At 48.5% G+C, this 18943-nt stretch overlaps 1 protein-coding gene and 1 long non-coding RNA gene across 5 annotated transcripts in view; one reads left to right on the top strand and one right to left on the bottom strand.

Annotated features, from left to right (window-relative positions):
• The window catches only part of KATNIP (katanin interacting protein), a 200656-nt gene that overhangs the window by 116601 nt on the left and 65112 nt on the right, over window positions 1-18943 (top strand). For all 4 annotated transcript variants that reach the window (XM_030871579.2, XM_060284723.1, XM_060284721.1 and 1 more), the window contains 5 exons: window positions 1463-1635; window positions 2638-2697; window positions 4172-4290; window positions 5882-5984; window positions 9888-10103. In XM_030871579.2, the coding sequence (XP_030727439.2) occupies window positions 1463-1635; window positions 2638-2697; window positions 4172-4290; window positions 5882-5984; window positions 9888-10103 (671 nt within the window). The remainder of the gene's footprint in view (window positions 1-1462; window positions 1636-2637; window positions 2698-4171; window positions 4291-5881; window positions 5985-9887; window positions 10104-18943) is intronic.
• The window catches only part of LOC132593468 (uncharacterized), a 28466-nt gene that overhangs the window by 9306 nt on the left and 217 nt on the right, over window positions 1-18943 (bottom strand). The window contains exon 2 of the long non-coding RNA XR_009559016.1: window positions 18678-18877. This is a non-coding gene — a long non-coding RNA (uncharacterized lncRNA). The remainder of the gene's footprint in view (window positions 1-18677; window positions 18878-18943) is intronic.

Here is an 18943-nt window from a genome sequence, read left to right as displayed (position 1 = left end):
CCTCTCACTTCACACTGGTTCCTGGAACACACTTCCCCAGCGCTCCGTGAGGCCAGCCCTGCCACCCTGCTCACCCCATCTCTGTTACCCTGCTCTGCTCTTCTTGTTTTTCCGAATCATTTTCTGACATGGAACACCCTAGAGCATTTTTTGTTTCTCCGCCTATCGCCTCTCTCTACAAGGGCAAGGGTCTTGATCTCTATGGTCACTGCAGTGTCCCCAGTGCTAAGAACAGAGCCTGGCAGAGTGGCACTCAATATTTGCTGAGGGGTTGAAATTCAGTAGGTTAAAGCCTCTTTAAACATCCCAATGGAAACATTTTGAGCAGTTCTATTTTTAAATGGAGATTTTTTTTTTTAACAGAGAAAGAATCCAAACATAAGTAATTGAGAGGATGTTATCATAACCCCCCATGTTCATTACCCGACCTTGGCAATGGTCAATTGATGGCCAATTTCATCTGCACCCACACCCACACGCCAGGTGATTATGAAGCACATTCAGGTCACCATATTTATCTATAGATATTTTAGAATGCCTTTCTTTTTACAGATGCGTAGTATTCCATTGGGTAAACGTACCATAATGTATTTTTTTCCAACCAGTCTTGCTGGGTACTTTTTCATACATTGCAAATATTTTTGCATATTATAAAATCAGTGTTCCACTCATTAGAACTTCCAGAACTGACTACAGCTTTGCAATACTTTTTTTCTTCAGTTGAGGAGTAATTTCTTTGTAACTCTTACTACCCATCCTTATGAAACATAGCAATGTTTGAAATATGAAACAAAGCAAAAATATTCCCAAATACCCATCCTTCTTCACAATGTCAGGTATTAGTCCTTACAGGCACTTTGTTAGAGGGCTAACTTTTTAACTTTTTATTTCAATTTTAGATGTAAAGGCAAGTTGCAAGGATAGTACAAATGACACTCCCGTTCCCCCAGGTTCACCAGTTGTTAACATTTTGCCGCAGTTACTTTATATTTGCTCTGCGTGTGTGTATTTTTAAATCATTTGAGATTAAATTGTAGACAGCATCCCACTTTACCCTGAACACTGCAGTATGTATCTCCTAAGAACGAGGGCATTCATTCTACGTTGCCACAGTGCACTTACGTATGAAATTCAGGATAGTTAGCATTAATACAGTACTGTTATCCAAGTCACAGACTCCACTCGGATTTCTCCACTTGCTACAATAATGTTCTTTACAGGGATATTCGCCGACCCAGGATCCAGCCTCGGGATCGCCATTGCATTCAGCTGCCATGTCTGCCCCGTCTTCTTTCATCTAGAGCAGCTCTCCAGGCTGTCTTTGTCTTTTTTGACCTTGACATTTTTGGAGAGTATGGGCCAGTTGTTTTTATAGAACGTTCCTCAATTTGAGTCTAATCGATTTGGGAGCTGCCCTCCAAGAATGCAATCTAAAGGCTCACCCCCTGTCTTCTGCCCCCAGGACCTGGAAGCCACCGAGAGAGACCCCTATCAGCAACGCGAAAACTCGTGTGCAAGGCTGAGGACCGAGAGGAGGACGCCTCAGCCGTGCTCAGAGCCATCCAGGTGGAGAACGAAGCCCTGCAGAGGGCGATCCTCAGCAGAAAGGCTGAGCCCCCCGCCAGCCCACCACAGGTGCGTTCCCAGGCAGAGGGAAAGGATGGAGAAGGACTTGGGCTACTCAGGGACCAGGCAGTGTCTGAGCGGTGCTTGCCAAGAGCACATGGTGAGGAGAGAGAGCGGTGGAGGCATCCCTGACCTTAGACCAATCAGCGCATCCACTGTCTGATGCACAGCTGCTTACTGACCTGTCGAAGTCCCCATTTCCTCCACCTCCTTTCCATCTTTTGTTTCCTAGGCCTAAGTTGGATGCTAATATGCCTCCAATTCTTGCTGATTTCCTTACAAACCCTGAATACCTTCAACTAGAGTTGAGCATTGGTGTGTCAGAGACAGGATGGCGCAAACAACCAGCTCTGGCTTCTCTGGAAAGACCCCCTTCCCCAGAGCATGAGCCCTTCCAGCCTCCACAGTCCTCACCACTCCTTAACGTCCTGCTCCTGGCCTGCTTCACCTTCTCAGGAAACCCCTCTGGCCCTACAGGTGTTTGAGTTGGTGCCCGCAGCCTTCGGCTTTGAAGGCAAACAGGAGGATGGATGGTGGGGTGGAGCGGGGGTCTCTGGGGAGCTGCAGGCCTTGGACATCCCTCAATGTCTACATCCTTTCTCAGAAGCATGCTCCCTGACTCACCTGTTGAAATCTTTCACCTTCGCTTGATGTTCACAGTAGCCCTGCAACAGGCAGGGCTGGTTTCATCACACTGTTTTATAGAGATGGCTGATAGCACCCAGGGAATCCGGGTGGCTTTCTCCTGGCATGTCTGTGGACGTGGCTGAGGTCTGCCTGCCTGAAAGCCTAGGGCCCCGTCCACGCTGCTAGTTGCTCCCCAGGCCCTGTTGGCGGGCTGCTCTTTGGGGTGATCGCCAAGCAGCATCTGTTGTCTGTTTTCCTGGTGCTTGGCCCTTTGCCCCTGACATTTGTGTCTATGACCTCAAGACAGTCTGTACCTCTGTCAGTGAAGGATGTGAAGTGGATGGCTTTATTCTGACCTCAGATCATGTGATTCCATCCTTCCAGGGCACAGAGAGACCACCAGCAGAGTCACGGACCGGTCTGCTGAAGGAGGAGACCCCTGAGGTCAGTGAAGGCCAGAGAGGGACAGCAGAGCCCCATTCCCACAGCAACCAACAGTCTCCAGAGGGCCTTCCCCACACGGTCCCAGCAGGACCTCACTGTGCTCCCTGAGCACGCCAGCATTCTGCCCATCTCCCAGATGGGGAGACCTGTGCTGGAGCACGTTGCCCAAGGTTACGAGTGGAAGCCAGACCTCACCCAGGCCTGCTGATTCCAGTCCCTTGTTACGTTTCCATTTCCTGGCAAGATAACACAGAAAAGGATCTCAGTATCCTAAATAAATAAATGTATATCTACACCTATCTAGGTCAGTTAGGCCAGTCTCAGCAAAGATGGCCCCAGGAAATATGGTCGTGAATTAATAAAACACCTGGGAACGTCTTTGTTAGATTGTGCACGAGTCTATGCTGTGTCCTCCGAATACAGAGGTGACCGAGTCAGACCAGAGTAGCCCCTGGCCTCAGGGAGCTTTCAGACAAGATTCGGGTATATACAAGTAAAGCCGTATATAGCCAAGGTGACTTCAGAGAGAGGTGGCAATTCAAGGTGCTAATGGGTGAGAGAGTGACAGGGTATAGGATGGTGGCTACCTCCCACGGGGGATCCAAGGAGGCCCCTTGGAAGGTGTCCCGTTTAGGCTGAGCCCTGCCTAGTAGGAAGGAGCCAGCCAACAAAGGAACAGCGTTCCAAGTGGAAGGAACAGGGGAAAAGCTTCCAAGTGGGAACGAGCCTGGCCTGTTCCAGGAGTGGGAGAGTCGTGGAGGAGAAGAGGACAGGGGAAGATAAGGGGTGGACAGTAGGGAATTGGAGAGAACGCTCATGAAACAGAGTGCCGGGCAGGGCAGCACCCCAGAGCAACATAGTGGGTTTCTTTTGCCATCGCTCCTACTTTTTCTATTACTTCCCAGTCATCTTAAACCATTGCCAGCCAATATTTCTGACAGGTTTGCCACTTTGCCCACCCTGCGGTCCAGGATTTCTGGATGACCTGACCCCTGATTCACAGAGCTTCCAATGACTACAATTATTTGCAGATAAAGATCAGAGCACATTTCTAGTTTAAATGATAAATGGAAAAGAAGGGGAAAAGGCTTGGAGGATTAAAAATGAAAGGGTCTAATGTTACTGGCATTCTCCATGGAGTCCCATTACTTTGTAGCAAACAGAACAGAGATTCACTGGAGGAGGGGAAAGGTTTTGATGAGAGAAATTTTTCAATGGCTCATTGAAGCAGACCGTTTCCTGGGACCTCCCAGATCATAAGAAACTGAGATCCCACCTTTTTTGCAAAGATGTGAGGGGATTCTAGATCTAATCAGCCCCAGGTAGTCGCTTTCACCCTCATTCCTGTTCCCAGTTTCCCGCAGCAAGACTGATGGCCTGCGAAGTGTGTCCCTTTGACCGTGGCTCTGCTGTGTCTTGGGCCAGAAGGGTCGCCTCGGACATCTGTTTAATAAGCGTTTCCATCCTCCCTCAGCCGCCCTCCATCACCGCGGCAACGAGCACAGCGACCAGCTCGCAGGAGCAGTCCAGGGCAGCAGGGGGAGCCAGAGCCGTCAGTGAAGCCATCGACAGGATCGGCCTTCTGGGGAGCAGGTACTTATAGAGGCAGCTTCAAAACAAAAACGGCAACCCGTAGCCATCCAGCCACGAGCATCTTATTAACTGAGGTTTTTCTTTGCATTTCGATTCCAGACCATTTAAAACCGCTCCCTTAGACTGCATCCCCCCTCACCCTCCCTCCAACCCAAAAGCCTGAAATTGACTTGATTTCTTTCAGACACATGTCTCTTGGCTTGTTCAGTTCCGTTCAGCCCATGTAAAACTTCAGTCTCCTCAAAGGTTTCCACGGAAGCAGCCCACGCGGCAGACAGTGACCCAAGGCAGTGTCCTCTGAACCTTCTTTTCTCTATTCAGAGTTTGTTCAAATGCAGCATTCTCTTCCGTTCACACATAGCATCAGTGATTGGCACTGTCAAGTTTTATTATCAAAATAAAGGCTTTCCTGTAGTCATCAGGCAACACTGATCTTCAGAAAGACGCACCATGCCGAGCCAATAGCTTCAAGCACACATTTGAGCCCCACCATGCTCCCCGGGCCGCTGTGCAGAGCTGGGCGCGTGGTAGTCTGTGCAGCGCCCATGCCTGGCTGAGCGGTGAGAGCAGCTGAAATCCAGCCTGCACAGTGGTCGCTAAGCTGAGGCTCTGGCCTGAGGCTGCATCAGCCCCGAAAGGCATGGGGGCTTTCTCTCTGCACAAAGGAGGAATTTCCTGGCCAATCTATGTACTCTCCAGATCTGTGTCCATCCAGAGGGTGTTTGCCTTTGATAATTTGTAGAAAAACTCTGAATAGGCTAAAGGCAGTGCTAGCCACTCCTCCAGGAGTCTGCAGACCCCAGATTGGAAACCATGCTGTGGACCACTGTGGCCATGAATAAGAACTTGAAGTTTCCTCCGCGAGTGAAAGGGCTGGGCCATGAGGATATGTTACATCAGATACAGATACAGGATATGTTACAAGCAGCACACACATCACCAAATGCTTCTTTCTTCGTCATCAAGAGCCTTTGTGCTTCAGGGTCTTGGGAGTTCTCAGCCTTAAACAGCATAAGTAGGGTGTGTTTGCAGACAGCTCTCTGCTAGGTTTGGAATGCTGTGTCCTCAGAAACTAGAGATGCAAGGCAGGTCACTAGATCAGGAGCTGGCAAACTTTTTCAGTAAAGGGCCAGATAGCAAATACTTCAGGCTTTTCACTTTTTGTTTGTTTGTTTGTTTTAACAACGCTTTAACAATGTAAAAACCATTCTTAGCTTGCAGGCCACACAGAAACAGGCTGCAGGCTGCATTTGACCGGCAGGCTGTATGTACTGTGTAGACACCCGCTCTAGAATCTTACAGCCTAGCAGTCAGCTTAAGGAGATCATCTGGCCATCTGGCCCCAAGCAATTTCTCTTACTTGGCCCTTCTTTCATCGCTAATTGTACAATTATTTATAAAGGGAGAAAACCAGCTGGTGTGCGCCTTTGATCTGTCTGCGGGGGGGGGGGGGTGTGTGTGTGAGTATTTTCATCTCAAATTGTTACTTCTCTCTGAAATAGAAAACTAAGCCTGGTACCCTTGATGCAAACTTTCCCTATTGTGTATCGTTACTATCGATACCTGTTTGCTAAAACAAAATCATTTTCAGACACCAGCAGAAGGTTCTGAAAGTCCTCCAGGCCATCGAAAGTGACTCCACCCAACTCAGCCAGGTTGTTTCACCCACTGAGGAGCAAGTTCTGGACCCAGAGGTGAGAACCTTGACTTATGAGGGTTTCTGAAGGCATTCGTGTCTTGCCTGAAGGCTGAGGGAGGAAGGGCCCCTCAGTACAATCATTTCTGTTCGGTGGGAGCTGCTCTGACAGTGGCAAACTTAGCATCTTTCTGCCCCAGTCTCCGTCCCCCTCCTCCCCAGCACGTAGACATCCATGTAATGGAGCGTGAAGTTTCAGAAGACAGAAGCCTGTCCACACAAGAGGAAATATAAATAGCCTGTAAGCCCACACAGAAATATCCAGCATCACTTGTAATCAAGAAATACAAATTAGAGCAACCTCAACATCCCATTTGATGTTAACAAATCTCAGTTAACAAATGATTTTTGATGATAACCTCTAGCACCGGCAAGGTTACAGTAAAACTGGCAGTCTTACCCTGCTGGCAGCAATAGAAATGGGTGGAAAGCTTTTGAAAAGCCGAAAGGCTCTTAGGAAGAGCCTTAGAAATACTTATGTCTTCCAGCCTGACAATCCCACTTCCTTACCCTGAAGAAATCACTCAACAGAAATAAAAAGCTATAGGCGCAAAAATGTCTATTGCACAATTATTGGAAGTAGGGAAAGGTGAGAGAAAAAAACACTGAAATAACATAAATGTCTCACAGTAGTAGAGTTAATCAGGAAAGTATGATACGTCAGCACAATGCAGTCGTGTAAAAGGATGGAAATTTTCATTATGGAGGTTATGCAGATAGAAAATGTTAAGGATGTAAAGTTAGCTGCAAAAAGTGATGTTCATCTTCATCGAGTCCGATATGACTGTAGCGACCGGGCAAGGATATGGCTGTGAGCGGGTCGATGGAGCTGAGACACGAACGGTGAAAGGGCAAGGTAGCATCAGGGTGGAGGGATAGCGGATGATGCGTTTCTCTTTTGGGTCAAAAGGTGTGTGTCCAGCACATCCTCTCATCTCTTCCTCTACCCAAGCCTTTCTTATAACTGTTTGGTTCATCGGTCACCCATCTTGTGATTGGCCAATGGGGACTTAACAGGAAGCCCTCCCAAAGTCACACGTGAAGCTCATATGAAAGCAGAAAGAGCCCTGCTCCAGCCCAGACTGGAGTTCTGGCTTGGAGTCGGGCATCATCATTTAGAGGTCGTGTGACCTTACATAAGCCTCTTAAGCTGTCTGGTCCTGGGGGTGTGTGACTGTCAGACTGGGTAAATACTCCACAGCCCACGGGGCCACTGTGCATCTGGAAGAGGAAAGGTCTGTAAGGGCAGATGGCTCCGTGCCTGGCACAAGGCAAGGAGGCATCAGGAAATATGCCGTCTAAAAAAATCTAGGGAGGGCTTCCCTGGTGGCGCCGTGGTTGGGAGTCCGCCAGCTGATGCAGGGGGCGCGGGTTCGTGCCCCGGTCCGGGGGGATCCCACATGCCGCGGAGCGGCTGGGCCCGTGAGCCATGGCCGCTGAGCCTGTGCGTCCGGAGCCTGTGCTCCGCAGTGGGGTGGGGCCACAGCAGTGAGAGGTCCACTTACCACAAAAAAAAAACAAAAAAAAAAGAGAAGAAAAATGACACATTTCTTTGTAATGAATGCCGTAGTCAGGATCAAGCAGGGCTTGATCCAGAAGCTCACGCTGTGTCTGTACCGTGTCAGCTGCATCCTGAGCCCCACCCCCACCTCAGTGCCCAGTCCCAGCTCTGCGCTTTCCCTGTGATCCCTCAATAGCTAGAGTGATTCCCACCTCTTGCCCTTATACCCTCAGACTCCACAGTCAGGAGAAAAGAGCAGTTTCTCCACACACAGATCTGAAACTGGGTCACGTGCCCATCGCTGAGCCATTCCCTCCAGGTGGCCCGGGTGACAGGACACACTGATCAATTGGACCAGTTCATCTCCTTCTTGGGGTATGAAAGTGTCCATCCCCCATATCTCATGGCTGAGAAAAGAGAAGGGGCATCTTCACCAAAGGAAAAGCAGGTGGTCTTGTTGAGAGCGGGGCAGTGAACGCCAGGGACCGGAAGCTTGCCAGCCAGCATTTGCCTCAGACCCCTCGATCCTAAATCGAGCAGGGGTGGCCATCGGGTTGCAACGCTGACAAGTTGTGACACTTCCTTAGTGAATAGACCCTTCAGCTTCTTCATTTAGAAACCCCGCTGCAGGAATTTGCATACCTTAGATTGCACTGTGCGTGAGATCCAGCAGCCCCTCCTCGAGGCAGCTCGCCTCCCATCTGGCCTCCTCCCAACGGCCAACAACCACGGTGACCAGCGCCGCATCCTCACGCCTCCCACAGGGCGCACCTGGCAGCAGAACGCGCCTCCCAAGCACAAGTTCATTAACCTCCCGATCCCCGAGGCTTGAGCCGGGCCAGTTGAGTTTTATCACCATCCTGCCTGCCTGGGACTCAGGCCCAGGGTAGCAGAGGGCTTGGCCTGGGCCCACAAGGCCCCGCGGCAGAGAAGGAGGAAGCCGTGGGGTCTGCTGATAAACACAGCCCCTGCGTTCCTTCTGGGAGCTGACAGCTGACTTCCCTCCCTGCATGTCCCCATCCCATCACCTGACAATCAAGGCTCATCCAAACACACGCTGAGAGCACTAGCACGTCTCACTGGCTATTAATTAAAAAAATAAGTAGGGAACAGTTGCTGTTCATTTGCTCAGCTTCCTGCTCACAGAACCATTACGGTGTTAATTAAGAGAGGGCATGTGCGTGCGGGGAAGGCACCATTTTCTAAGCGGCTGATCTGTGGCGACCAGCACTGCAGTCGGAGCCCGAAGGGGCCTCGGGAAGCCATTCCACAGTGTGGCCATTGATTGATGGCATTCACGACCTCTCAGACCAGACAACCCACCCGCGAAGGAGGCAGGCATTAAAATCCAGGGAGGAGAGAAATGGGCGGAAGTGGCCACTTAGAGAGTGCACGCAGGCCAGGACTGCTGACCGGGTCTTCTCCGGGTGCGTACCCCACTTAATCTCTGGGACAGGACTGTCAGATCTATGGTGTCATCTCCTGGTCCCCAACCAGGCAGGGGGATGTCAACTGACTTGTCCAGGGTCCTGTGTTATCTACTGTGTTAGATAGGCCATCTGCTAGGCTACCACAGCCAAGTACCACAGACTGGGTGGATAAAACAGCAGAGACTTCTTTTCTCACAGTTCTGGAAGCGAATCCAAGATCCAGGTGTTGGCAGGATGTTCTCCAGCTTCTCACTGAGTCCCCACACGGCCTTTGCGTTGTGCCTGCCCATCCCTGGTGTCTCTCTAGGTGTCCAAATGTCCTCTTCTTGTAAGGACATCAGTCGGAATGGATTAGGCCCACCCTAACGGCCTCATTTCAACTTAATTACCTCTTTAAAGGCCCTGTCTCCAAACAGTCACCTTCTGAGCTACTAGGGTTTGGGCTTCAGTATCTGAATTTGTGTGTGGTGGACACAATTTTGCCCATAACACCAGCCCAATTCAGCAGAAGTTGTGACATGCCTATAGGACATGAACCCTAGGTAGTGGGTGAGAAAAGTACGTGTTCAGGCAGAATCTGATGCCTTTTAAGCATTCTTTGTTATTTGCAGACTCTTACAGAAGATACTAAGTGCCAGGGTTCATAGTAACTTTTTTTTGGCCATACTGCATGGCTTGCAGGATCTTAGTTCCCCGACCAGGGATCGAACCTGGGCCCCGGCAGTGAAATTGCCAAGGCCTAACCACTGGACCGCCAGGAAATTCCTCTAGTAACTATGTTTGAAACGCCTTAGAAACATGAGCTCATTTAATCTCCATGATAACCATCTGTAATGGGTGCTCTTCTTATCCTCATTGTACAGAGGGGGAAACCCGGCACTGAGCGATTAAATACCTTGTCATTTAGCGGTAGAGCTGGATTCCACCTGTTGTGTTTCCATCCTTTGGCATTACTTTTCTCCTCGCTAAGGACAAATCGGGACCGAAAGCAGAAGAGATCAAGGATGCCATCTACGTGACCATGGATATCCAGTCCAACTGGGGCAGCGCGTCGTGGGTGGGTCTCACAGAAGTGGAATTCTTCGACCGGAACGACATAAAGCTTTATGTGTCGCCTCACGATGTGGCTGTCCGGAACTCTGACACGCCCGGGGAGCCGGGCCACCTGGTCAGCAGGAACTTAGCTGTAAGTGGAGGCGGCCTTGTGTGAGTCTTGGCCGCATGTTTTGATGCATTTTTTCTGCCCACGATAAGGGTGTGGGTGCAGCAAGGGGAAGGATGATGTAGTCGTCCACAGCCATTCATTTGGGCAGGGTGGGGAGGAACCGGAGGGCAAGGTACAGGGAGGGGCCTCCAGCGGCACCCCCCGCCCTGAGCTCTTGCCCAGATCCCTGCTCTGTAGAGGGTTCTTATGGGGGGTGAGGGGCCAAAGAGGAGCCGGTTCACCCCCTTTATCTACATTGCAGTTTCCCATAGTAACCACCAAACATGGGACCTTGGGATGTCATTGAGGGCAACACCCATGTTTTGTAGATGAAGAAACTAAGGCTTGGACAAGGGCATTGACTTGGCCAAGGTCACACAGCCAGAAGGTCGGGGAGCGGGGAGGGGGGCGGTGCAAATGCACCCCCTGCAGCCTGGCCCAGGGCCCACGCACCCTCTCAGGGTCCTGCTTCCCTGGGGCATGGAGTACGCACCCAGCAAACGTGGAACATCACTTTCTTTTAAATATCTGAAAGTTAAAAAAGGAAAAGCACTGACATTTTCTCTTCCTGCCGCTTGCAAGCTGGACACAGGAGACTAGACAGACCGCCCAGCACTGACATCTTTACGGTGCTAGTGCTTCAGCGTCAGTCACCGTGACCTCTGGGTGGGGCCCGAGATATGGGGAATAGAGGTTGCCTCTGGGCCACAGAACTGGCTGAGCAAGGGACAGGGGCGATAGGAAGACTTTCACTTGGATGCTTTTTTGCATCTTTTAAATTTCCTGCGACGTACATGTATTTGCTATTCCAAAGAACAAATTATTAATTTTTTAAAGGTATTGAAAATGAAGACAATTGCCACATGTTCAGTTCTTGCTTTGTGCCGGCACCATGCTAAGTGTGTTGTGTGTATAATCTTATATAAACGAAACAGTGTACAGGCTGGAGAAGCAGAAAGGCCTGGGTTCAAAGCTTAATCACTTACAGCTTCATGATCGTGGGCAACTCACCTAACATCTACTTTGATTTCCTCGTCTGTAAAACGGGGAGAATAATAATACTTACGTTCATACGCTGTTTGAAGGATCACGTGTAAATATGATCCTCACTCTTCGAAAGGGCTTCAAAACATCATCTATTACTGTTTCCGTCGTTACTAGTCGTAGTAGCAGTAATGCCACTATGAAGTAAATATTATTGCCATTTAAAGGAAAAGAAGCAAGAAAGGAGGGCTTTGAAACCCCCAGCTCTAGAGACCCAGGTTCTGGTCTTGACTCTCTAGCCTTGGGCGTCTTACCTGCCTTCTCTGAGAGTCACTTTTTTCTGCCCCCTGTAGAATGGGAGTGGAGGGCCTGGATAATTCGTATGATGCTTATTTTTCCAGCAAAAGAAACGGAGTCTGCCTCTCTTTAGCAGATTTTTGAAAAGAAATTTTTTGCAAGGCTTTTGAGTAGCTGGTGTGTTCACTGTCACCCAGGCCGAAAGAGGACAGGCCCGTGGCAACTTGGGGTTCTGGGTAGCTTCCCGGGATGCATGAGTACCGACAGCTTGGTCTTCTTTTTTTGGGGGGGGGTGCAGTGTTTGTTGGTTGCTTGGTTGGTTAGTTGGTTTGCCGTCTTGTCATTCTGCTGGAGATATCCAGTCCAGGAAAGGCAGGCTGATGGACCAACCTGGCTAGGAGGGCCAGGCACCTTGCTGCCAGTTCCACTAAGATGCCCCAAGTGGGGCAGGGAGGGAATTTTCCCTGAAGAAATTTGTGGTTGTTACAGAAAGAAAGGCAGGTAGATGTGAGATAGCCAGGAAACACCGCCTGTCCGTAGGGTTGGACTGAGTGGTTTCTGAGCCCACTTAAAGATTAGCAGCTCTGGGACCTTGAGGGAAACAGGTCGTGGCCACTTGGACGCTCTGGCCTTGCATCCCCCTCTCTGCTCCTGCTTCAAGTCTGTAGGCTCCCGTGCGTGCTGCTGAGGCTTGGACCAGCCCTCGCTAAACCTCTCCCGTCCCCCTTGTGCGCAAAGCAGTGGCACTTTGGAAGCCTACTGTACAGAACAGAGCATACCAGGGGCGATAAAAAGCATCACTGGATTTAATGGGGACAGATTCTGATGATTGCTCTCCCCTTTTCTCTGTTTAGCAGAGGCTGATGAGCATTGCCATGGAGAGCAGTGAGGACTTGGGCCCAGGGTTTGGGTGGGTTTCGTTTTTTGTTTTTTTCTTAAATTTTGGGCCCTGAGGCAGCTGTCTCACCCTGGGCTGCTAGATCTCTGGGCCCAGCTGTGGGTGGGCTGGATTCCCCCTGCTGCCCTGGCCTGGGGTCTTTCTGATAGTCGCCCTGTGAACCACGCCTGGGGCCACCAGAACACACTGCCTCTCAGAGCCATTCAGTTTCGCTGGGGTCTCGGGCATCCCTCACTGATTCCTCACATGAACCTCGGGATGACTTTCCGCATCTGATAAACGAGAAAACCGAGTCTCAGGGAGGATGAGTGACTCGTCCAGGCCACACTGCTGTGGAGTGGTGGGGCTCGGCTGAAAGCTGAGGAGAAGATACCTGAAAGCAGAGTCTGGGTTTGAAAGAGAAGTTGCTTCAGTGGAGGTGAATGTGGCACCTGCGGGGGGCTGTATGAGTGCCCCGTGTTCAGTGCAAACCCTCCTTCCTGCCCTGCCCACCCCATCTCTCTCCTCGCCACCCCCAGGCCCATGGCTTCAAGTTGGCTCCAAATTTATATGCCCAGCCCTGCCTGCTTCCGAGTTCCTGACTTGAACGTCAGCTTCCGCTCAACACCTCAGACTTCAGAGACCTGAAACCTGAGTGTCGATTCCCTGGCCCACGCCCTCATCTCTTCCTCCTCCAGCTCAGTAAATGGCATCCCCATCCGCTCAGCTGCAAAGCCCACCACTTAAGAGCCTCCCTCGGTTGCCCCACGCCCCCTCCCCTTCCAACACATCAGGAAGTCCTATTGATTCCGCCTCCAACACGGAGCCTGGATCGGGCCGCTGCTCTCCATTTCCACTGGTTCTTCCCAAGTCTGATCAGCTGCCCCCTCTCACTGGAACTATTAAGTGGTCTCCTCTCTCACTCCTTTCTTCCATTCTTGCCCCCATCCACTCCATTTTCCACTCTGTATCCAAAGGGATCTTTAACGAATGTCAGCTTGCAGCCCTCCCCTGCTTAAAACCCCTGCCGTGACTTTCTGGGGAAAATTGGATGCCTCTCTGTGGCCCCGGAGGCTGTCTGTGAACCGACCTCCAGCTCCCTCTCTGCCGGCCTCACATACCAGGGCTCCCTTCTGCTCCCTTGACCTGCCAAGCTCGTTCTCACCTGTGGGTTCGGCACTTGCCGCCCCCTCTGCCCAGAGCATCCCTCCTCCAGATGTTCATGTGGCTCCTTCCTTTCTCGTCACTCAGATTTCAGCCCAGGTGTCACTTTCTCAGCAAGACCTTCCCGGACTCTACAAGCTGGAGGAGTCCTGTTCCCTCCCTATGCCAGTCTCTATCACATCAGCTTTGTTCATTTTTTTCAGACCACTTCCCACCATCAAAAGTGATTTTGTTCACTTGTTTCTGATCTGTCTCCTCCCACCAACCTGTACGTTCTTGTCCGTCCTATTCACACTGTATCCCTAGCACGTAGAGCAATACATTTTTGAACTTTTAAAAATAAATGATTATAGACTCACAGGAAATTGTTTTTAAAAAAACAGTGCAGGGCTTCCCTGGTGGCGCAGTGGTAGAGAGTCCGCCTGCCGATGCAGGGGACACGGGTTCGTGCCCCGGTCCGGGAGGACCCCACATGCCGCGGAGTGGCTGGGCCCGTGAGCCCTGGCCACTGAGCCTGCGCATCCGGAGACTGTGCTCCTCAACGGGAGAGGCCACAACAGTGAGAGGCCTGTGTACCGGGAAAAGAAAAAAAAAAAGTGCAGAAAAGAGAAGAACAATAGAGAAAAATCAACAAAGCCAAAAGTTGTTTTTTGGAAGAATCAACAAAATGAACAACCTTTAGCTAGACTGAGCAAGAAAAAAAAAGGGGGAAATATTCAAATTACTAAAATCAGGAATGTAAAAGGGGCCACATCACCACCAAACTAATAGAAATAAAAAGGATTACAAGGGAATATTGTGAACAATTTTATGCCAACAAATTAGATATCCTAGATGAAATGGACAAATTCCTAGAAAGACACAAATTACCAAAACTGAATCAAGAAGAAATAGAAAATCTGAATAGACGTATAGCAAGAAAAGAGATTGAATTAGTAATCAATAAAAAACTTCCCACAAAGAAAAGCCTGGGACCAGATGGCTTCACTGGTGAATCTTACCAAATATTTAAAGAATTAGCACCAAGCCTTCACAAACTGTTCTGAAATACAGAAGAAGAGAGAACACTTCCCAGCTCATTCTCTGAGGCCAGTATTACCCTGATACCAAAACCAGAAAAAGCCATCACAAGAAAACTACAGACCAGTATCCCTTATGAATACAGATGTAAAAATCCTCAACAAAACATTAACAAATCAAATCTAGCAGTTTATAAAAAGATTTATATATCAAGATCTAGTGGAGTTTATTCCAGGAATGCAAAGTTGTTCAACATGTGGAAATTAATCAACAGAATACAACATATTAATCGAATAAAGGAGGAAATAACCACATGATGTCTTAATAGACACAGAAAAGGCATTTGATAAAATTCAACATTCTTTCATGATAATACATCAACAAACCAAAATAGAAGGAAACATCCTCAGTCTGATAAAGGGCATTTATGAAAACCCACAGCTAACATCATACTGAATGGTGGAAGACTGAAAGCTTTCCCTCTAAGACCAGGAATGGGATAAGGATGCCTGCTTTCATCACTCCTATTCAGCATTGTACTGGAGATTCTACCCAAGGAAGTTAAGCTAGAAAATGAAATAAGAGGTTGGAAAGGAAGAAATAAACTATATTTGCAGGTGAAACGATCTTATATACAGAAAATCTTAAAGAATTCACAGAAGTTACTGGTAAAGCTAACATGGAGTTCAGCAAGCTTAGAGAATAAAAGATCAATATACAGAAATCAGTAGTATTCCTATACACTAGCAATGAACCATCCGAAAAGGAAATTAAGAAAATTTCCATTTATAATAGTTTGATGCTATTTAAGAATAAAATACTTAAGAATAGACTTCACCAAATAAGTGAAAGACTTGCACACTGAAAAGTACAAAATATTGTTGACAGAAATTAAAGAAGACCTAAATGATGAAAGCTGAAAAGATATATGTGTTCATGGATTGGAAGACTTAATACCACTGATATGGCAGTGCTCCCAAATTATCTACAGATTCAATGTAATCCTACTGCCTTTTTTGTGGAAATTGACAAGCTGGTTCTAAAGTGTATAATGGAAGCTCAAAGAACCCAGAAGAGCCAAAACAATGTTGGAAAAGGACAAAGTTGGAGGACTCCCACTTTGAGTGAGTCCAGTTTCAAAACTTACCACCAAGCCACAGTAATTACGACTGTGTGGTTCTGGCCTGAGGATAGACATATAGATCAAGGGAATGGAATTGAGAGTCCAGAAATAGATTCATGCATCTATAGTCAATTGATTTTTAACAAGGATGCCAATACCATTTGATGAGGAAAGAACAGTTTCTTTTCAACAGATGGTATTGGAACAACTGGATTTCCACATGCAAAAGAATGAAATTGGACTTCTACACACCATTTACCAAAACTAACTCAAGGGGTCAAATACCTTGAGACTTTTACAGTGTTAAGGCTATAAAACACTTAGCAGAAAACATAGGTGTAAATCTTCATAGCCTGGAATTTTTCAATGGAGTTTTAGATATGACCTCCAAAGCATAAACAACAAAAGAAAAAAATAGGTAAATCAGACCTCATCAAAATTTTTAAACAAACGAAAAATTTTAAACATTTTTGCTTCAAAGGACATTATCAAGAAAGTAAAAAGATAACCTACAAAAAAGGAGAAAATATTTGCAAATCGTGTATGTGATAAGGGTCTTATATGCAGAATATATGAAGAAAAGGACTCAGACTCAACAACAAAAAGACAAACAACCCAGTGAAAATATGGCCAAGATACTCTGAATAGACATTTCTCCAGAGATGATCTACAAATGGCCAACAAGCACATGAAAAGATGCTCAGCATCATTAGCCATTAGGGAAATGCTAATCAAAACCATAAGGACATATACTTCATACCCATTAGGATGTTATAGTTTCTTTAAAAAAAGAAAACAGAAATAACAAGTATTGGTGAACAGCATATGGAAAAATTGGAATCATTATACCTTGCTCGTGGGAATGTAAAAATAAAATGATATGGCCATTGTGCAAAATAGTCTGGCAGTTCCTTAAAAAGTTAAATGTAGGGCTTCCCTGGTGGTGCAGTGGTTGAGAGTCCTCCTGCCAATGCAGGGGACACGGGTTCGTGCCCCGGTCCGGGAGGATCCCACATGCCGCCGAGTGGCTGGGCCCGTGAGCCATGGCCGCTGAGCCTGTGCGTCCGGAGTCTGTGCTCCGCAACGGGAGAGGCCACAGCAGTGAGAGGCCCGCGTACCGCAAAAAAAAAAAAAAAAAAAAAAAAAGGAGTTAAGTACTGATACATGCTACAACATAGATAAACTTGAAAGCATTATGGTGAATGACGGATGTCAGACATAGGGATCATATATTGTATGACAGCATTTATATGAAATGTCCAGAATGAGTGAATCCATAGAGACAGAAAGTAGACTAGAGGTTGCCAGGGACTGGGGGAACGGGGAGTGACTGCTAAAGGGCTTCTTTTGGGGGTGATAAAAATATGCTAGGAAAAGATAGTGGTGATGGTTGCATCACCTTGTGACTATACTAAAAACACCACTGACTCGTACACTTTAAAGTGGTGATTTTATGTATGTGAATTATATCTCAGTTTTTAAAAAAGTATAGAGAGGTCCCATGTGCCTTTGCCCAGCTTCCCCCAATGGTAACATCCTACGTGACCATAGTACATTATCAAAACTAGGAAAGTGACATTGGTATAATGTGCAGACCTTCATACACGTGTGTGTGTGTGTGTGTGTGTGTGTGTATGTAAGTTCTTTTCAGTTTTTGTTTTGTTTTGGGCTTTTTTTTGCGGTACGCGGGGCTGTCACTGTTGTGGCCTCTCCCGTTGCGGAGCACAGGTTCTGGACGCGCAGGCTCAGTGGCCATGGCTCACGGGCCCAGCCGCTCCGCGGCATGTGGGATCCTCCCGGACCGGGGCACGAACCCGTGTCCCCTGCATCGGCAGGCGGACTCTCAACCACTGCGCCACCAGGGAAGTCCAGTTCTTTTCAGTTTTGTTACGTGTAGATTTGTGGAACCACCACCACATCAAGATGCAGAACAGCTCCATCACCTCAAAGGAATTCCCTCATGCGACCCTTTATAGCCACCCCTCCCCACACCTGTCCCTAACCCAGACAGCCACCAACCTATTCTCTATACTTTTTGTCCTTTCAAGAATGCTATATACATGGAATCATACTATATGTAACCTTTCTGAGACTGACTTTTTCCCACTCAGTATAATGCCCTTGACATCTAACCAAATTTTTGTATCAGGAGTTTGTTCCTTTTTAAGGCGATAACTTATTAAATCGCGGCTACTTCTGAGGGCAGTCCAGCGTCTCCCTGGGGGTGTGTGGATCTGTGTTAGCTTAAAGCTGGAGAAAGCACCTATGTTAGGAGTTAGAAAGTTACCTCCCGAGAGAGGCCTTCTTCTCTGACCATCTATTCTAAACTAGTCCTTCCATTGGCCATTAATAATTCTCTCATATTTTCTTCATTGAATTTATTCCCCCACCCCTAGCCCCACTTGATTTTTTTTTTCTTGGCTGTGTTACTTGTTTGCCTCCCCTCCTGGCACAGAGCTGGGATCTGCTGGGCCAGGCGCCCCCCGCACTCGGTATTTGTTGAGCAGGTGGGTAGCAGATGCCATTGGCGCCTCCCGCAGGCCCTTCCCACCTTGGTCCCTGCTGGCTGCTCTTCCCACTGCCAGCACACACATTTCTCCGATGGAGGATCTGTTTTCTGGCCTCCAGGGCCCGCTTTGCCTCCCCTGTAGCAGGCCCAAACTGGTGGGGAACTGAGCCCCCAGGAGCAGCCCTGAACCTACACTGATGGGAACTGGGGTGTGGATACCCCAGCTCCCTTGTCCCGGAAGTGAAGTCACCCTGAGGTGTGTTCCACACTGGCTCCCAGGTTCCCTGGTGGCGTGGAGCTCACAGGTGTGCCTAGCCTGGTAACACACTCTTTATGGAATGCCTCTCGCCCTCTCATTTCCCCACCCTCCAGCTGGTGTTTCCTTCACTGTCTAAATCAACTCCTTACACTTGCCTTGCCTCAGGGTCTTCTCCTGGGGCAATCCAAACCAACACAGAATGAATGAATGAATGAATGAATTAAAAACCTAGGTTTAAATCCTCACTCCATCACTTGGGCAAACCACACCTTTTCTGGACTCTGGTCTTCCTTCGGTGACACGGGTGTTACTGCAGTACTCACCTTCCAGGGCTTGGAGAGAACCCAGTGAGATAACGGCGGTGCCCAGGTGCCCTGATTCTTGGTCTGCCATCTTGATTACCACCTGCGATGGGCAGGTGCAGCAGATGCTCTCCTGCTGGCCTGGCACCTGGAGGTTTGCCCAGCGTGCCTTGGGTCAGCCCTCAGCAGCTTCCTAGCAGCCTTCCTCTCGGGGACTCTGTCTGTGGAAAGGAAACATCAGAAGGCCCAGTTGCTAATGAGGCCCAGATTTACCCACAGGTTAATGT

The sequence above is a fragment of the Globicephala melas genome, chromosome 15 (genome assembly GCF_963455315.2).
Source record: "Globicephala melas chromosome 15, mGloMel1.2, whole genome shotgun sequence".
Lineage (NCBI taxonomy): Eukaryota > Metazoa > Chordata > Mammalia > Artiodactyla > Delphinidae > Globicephala > Globicephala melas.
This window is presented reverse-complemented; position numbering and strand designations above follow the sequence as displayed.